Source organism: Tupaia chinensis, unplaced genomic scaffold (genome assembly GCF_000334495.1).
Source record: "Tupaia chinensis unplaced genomic scaffold, TupChi_1.0 Scaffold000059_1, whole genome shotgun sequence".
In the NCBI taxonomy this organism is placed as follows: domain Eukaryota; kingdom Metazoa; phylum Chordata; class Mammalia; order Scandentia; family Tupaiidae; genus Tupaia; species Tupaia belangeri.
In genome coordinates this window covers 339584-343954 of record NW_006159517.1, presented here as the reverse complement: position 1 = coordinate 343954, position 4371 = coordinate 339584, and the positions used below count along the sequence as shown (strand labels likewise).

At 50.0% G+C, this 4371-nt stretch overlaps 1 protein-coding gene and 1 non-coding gene across 4 annotated transcripts in view; one reads left to right on the top strand and one right to left on the bottom strand.

Moving 5' to 3' along the window:
* KRT3 (keratin 3) overlaps window positions 1–4371 on the bottom strand; it is a 6325-nt gene that overhangs the window by 874 nt on the left and 1080 nt on the right. For all 3 annotated transcript variants that reach the window (XM_006141591.1, XM_027776675.1, XM_027776676.1), the window contains 7 exons: window positions 3506–3726; window positions 2907–2967; window positions 2051–2146; window positions 1589–1753; window positions 1093–1218; window positions 577–797; window positions 207–241 (listed from right to left, as the gene is read on the bottom strand). In XM_006141591.1, coding sequence (XP_006141653.1) covers window positions 207–241; window positions 577–797; window positions 1093–1218; window positions 1589–1753; window positions 2051–2146; window positions 2907–2967; window positions 3506–3726 — 925 coding nt within the window. The remainder of the gene's footprint in view (window positions 1–206; window positions 242–576; window positions 798–1092; window positions 1219–1588; window positions 1754–2050; window positions 2147–2906; window positions 2968–3505; window positions 3727–4371) is intronic.
* LOC114010080 (U6 spliceosomal RNA) lies at window positions 2367–2470 on the top strand. Its single transcript, XR_003551470.1, has one exon. It is a non-coding gene; the product is annotated as a U6 spliceosomal RNA (small nuclear RNA).

Below are 4371 nucleotides of genomic sequence, written 5' to 3'. Positions count from 1 at the left end.
TGCTGAATATTCCCCATTGGCTGTCTATACCTATTAAAGGTGCCCTGAACCCAGAACAACTACAAAAGCCAATCCGCTGCTCCCTCCACTCCCAGAAAATCTGGGCAACTTCCAGGGGAATTTTTTTTAATGAGTTGTTACTTCCCTACATTAGTACAGATACTCGAGAATCAACTGTCATTGTCACAGTTACTGTGGCTACTTACAGATACTGACAGCACTCTGGCACTCTCCAGACATCCTGTTTGAGAAAGCAAAAAAAATATGCTCCATTACAAAGTGCATCTCCAACAAGTCCATGGACCGCAGTGATGGAGAGCACCCAGAACTGGGCTCAGAAGCCTGGCAAGTCTGTAAGCTTTTCCACCCTTCTATGAGCCGTATCTGTAAGAACGGGTCGCAGGCTTGCACCAGCTACCTGTGCAGGGAGTGGGCTGGTCAAAACAAGTGCTTCTCCTTAAGGCCTATGGGAGGTGGAGGCCTCTCTGTATCGGAGGCCTCTGTCTCCGTTTACGTGGTCACTTATCTGCCTCTCAGCCTGGGACTTGGGTCAGGGGTATGGGACTGAAGGCCCACCTGCACTCCTCGCCCTCCAGCAGCTTGCGGTAGGTGGCAATCTCCACATCCAGGGCCAGCTTGACATTCATCAGTTCCTGGTAATCACGCAGCAGGCGGGCCAGATCATCCTTGGCCTGCTGCAGGGCGGCCTCCAGCTCTTGGAGCTTGGCATTGGCATCCTTGAGAGCCATCTCTCCACGCTGCTCAGCTTCTGCAATGGCTGTCTGCAGGTTGGCATTCTGGAGCAGAAGAAGCAGAAAGGGTGAGCCTAGTAAGAGGGTCCTAGACTCTCTGTGTGTTAAAATGGATTCTCCCCTCTTAAAGTCAGGGAATATCATTCTTCCCCCTTGCACCTCTAGCTCGTCTCCACCCATGGCGGTATTTCTCCATGGATTAACCAGCCCTCTAGACTGGCTTGTCCTTTGAACTTCCTGAAAGCCAATACTGCCTGAAATGATTTCCAGAAGGCCTGAGATCCTAGCCTCCACCCCCACCCCAGGCACCAGCATCCACCACCATCCACCACCATCCTACCTGCTTCTTGACGTTCTCTATCTCAGCCCGCAGCCTCTGGATCATCCTGTTGATCTCTGAGATCTCGCTCTTGGTGTTCCTCAGGTCATCCCCATGCCTGCCAGCCGTGGTCTGCAGCTCTCCTAACTAGAGCACAGAAGGGAAGGTGAGTGTTGGCCTAACTTGTTTCTAAATCCCTAACATCACCCACAGAACTTTGAGATATGTATAGACATTTGATAAAGTTACATTTAATTGTGTTCAGCATGGACACCTCCAAAACAGCAGGAAAGAGAACATCTGGATTGTTGAGGTAGAAGATTCTCTTATCCTGCAGTTCCTAAGCAAGGTAGAGTCAGTCCCATGTGACCTGGAAAGAACCTGGAAGCAGCCACCTCTCCACAGGGGGAAGACCTTCTGAACACCCATTAGAGGAATGTCTCTAGAGGGAAGACCCAAGGAGTCCAACCAGTGATGGCTGGAAGCTCCTGAGATCTGAGAGGTGCCCAGCACACACCTTGGTCTGGTACAGCGCCTCGGCCTCAGCCTTGCTCCTCTGGGCAATCTCTTCATACTGGGCACGGACTTCCGCGATGATGCTGTCAAGGTCCAGGTCACGGTTGTTGTCCATAGAGAGGACCACGGATGTGTCACTGACATGGCTCTGCATCTGGGACAGCTCCTGCCGACACAGAGGGAGACTTTTCACTTTCGAGGTCTTTGCAACAAGCCAACAGAGGTCGAGAGAGACTCCTGGTCAACAGTCCCATTCATCAGCGCTTAGCTCTTAATGTACACCTGCCTCATCCGGCCCCCAGCCACTAGGAGGGGCCCAGGAGAGCCCACCTTGTGAAACCCCTTCCCAGGGGCTCATCTCTAGGTTCATCCCAGATAGTTTTCTCAAGCCTAGATGTCAAAACTCCCTGGCCCTAAATCTAAAAACATCTCCCCCTCCCTTCTTAGTAGGTCTCATGCTCACTGCATCATAGAGGGTCCTCAAGAAGTTGATCTCATCCATCAGGGCGTCCACCTTGGCCTGAAGCTCCACCTTGTTCATGTAAGCAGTGTCCACATCCTGAGAAAGACAGAACCATAATGCCCTATTCTCACAAGGATCAAACAACACACTGCAACTGAACCAAGAGAGGGTCAGGAGGGGCCAGTGCTGGTGATGCTTGTCCAAGACTGTTCTCCACAGGAAGGGGCAGTTCACATCTCATTGGGATGGTGTAAGTTCAATTTTATCAAAATGAACTGACTTTTTTAGGGATCTTTCAGATTAAAATGTGCTCACTTTGCTCGCTTCGGCAGCATGTATACTAAAATCAGAACAATACAGAGATTAGCATGGCCCCGGCCCAAGGATGACATGCAAATTCATGAAGCATTTCACATTTTTTTTTTTTGGAGAGGTTTTTGCTATAGGGTGCGTGCGCTCGCCGGACAGACAGACAGAGACAGAGAGAGACAGAGAGAGACAGAGAGACAGAAAGCAAAAAATCACCCCCAGGGGGGATAGCCACACCACAATCCCTTCTCCTCCATTCTCCTCTCGCAGAATCTTGGGCACGCACACACACGCGCCTGGCGTGAGTTTTAAGCCACCGGGTCCAGGATGCGAACCGCGGTCAACTATATAGGAGTCCAGCGACATAGCCATTACACTAACTGCTGGTCCCAATATTTTTAATAAAATAAAAAGATGCACCTGGTTTGTGTTTATTGCTCTGGAGGTTTGAACCTTGGCAGTTCTGTGACAATGGAGTAAGCAGATCCCCCAGCCCAACCCGAAACCTGCAGCTACTAGTCCCAGGAACATTACACAGAGCGCTTACCTTCTTCAGGGTCACGAATTCATTCTCAGCAGCTGTACGTTTATTGATTTCATCCTCATATCTGTGAAAATGAAAAAGCTGAGTCACAAGCACCACTGGTTCTCTGAAGCCCTGAAAGTACATCTCTCCCATGCCTCCATCCCTCTCCTGGCCCCCTTAGATGAACGCATCCTTTTTACTGCATCCCTATTAGCTGGAGAACCAATCATCCCAGTTTGCCCAGGGAAACTGTCCTGGTTTTAGCACTAAAATTCCCATGTTCCAGGAAACTTCCCAGTCCCAGACAAAACTCAAGAATGGTACCATGTGTTGCCCCAGAACCTTTCAAATCCTAAAACAAGGATCTTCCCCCAACCTATCTCATGAGGAAATGATGTCTCAACTCTAAACTCATCCCTCTTGCCACAGTTTCACTTGTAAAGGACTGTGTGTGGAGAAGGAAGGGAGGGGGCCATTGAACCAAGCTCTCCTCCATGGAGGTAAGGAGAGGGGAACAGATAGGTGACATCATTGCCCAGCAGTCAGCAGGATGCAGTAAGGGCCAGGATCCTGAGACAGGGTAACCAGGGGCATTTTCCCACTCCCGTCCTGCCACTTACTTCTTCTTGAAGTCCTCCACCAGGTCCTGCATGTTCCTCAGCTCTGAGTCCAGGCGACCCCTTTCCCCAATGATGCCATCCAGGTAACTCCGCAAGAGGTTGATGTGGTTCTCAAAGAGAGGTTCAAGGTTGTTGGTGCCTGTGATAGAATTTGTACCCTGCTGCTGGAGCAGCTCCCACTTGGTCTCCAGGACCTTGTTCTGTTGCTCCAGGAACCGCACCTGCAACACATTGTGGGCAGCAACTTCAGGTTAGGCTGGTAGGAGAGGAGCTGTGGGACCTTAGCTCAGGTAGAACTGGATGTCTGCATCTCCCAGTCCCACAGCACAGAGGCCTCGACAGGATGTGAAATAGACTCCTACTATAACTGGAGGGACTGTGGTTGGATGGTTAACCAGTACGGGCACTAAAGATGCAAGCATGGCTTACAAGTTACAAAGAGAAGAGAGATAGGCAGCAGAAACTGGAAGTAGCCCCTGCATCGAAGCAGGAGAATTATAAAGATGATCCCTGCATGTTTCTGGGCACTTTATGACTCCTCCAACTTCCAAAAATACATCATTTCTGTCTAAGACTCCACTAACATCCCATCCCTTCAGAGGCTGTGAGTCATTGAGAACTGGCACTAATTGACATGTCATAGTCACCATGACAGCATTTCTCTTGAGCCTGGAGGGGAGACAGACTGATGGGAGCTGTCCCAGTCTAGAGAAGGTCACCAAACACCCTTCTCTTCCCAATTAGCTTGAGTAGGGTGTAAAGTAAGTGGCCAACTTCTCTGTAGCCCCTTGAGACTGAGGTTTCACATAATTCTCTTTAATCCCTTCTCCAGGGCATCAGCTCCTTGTTCCTGGAACAACATGTAG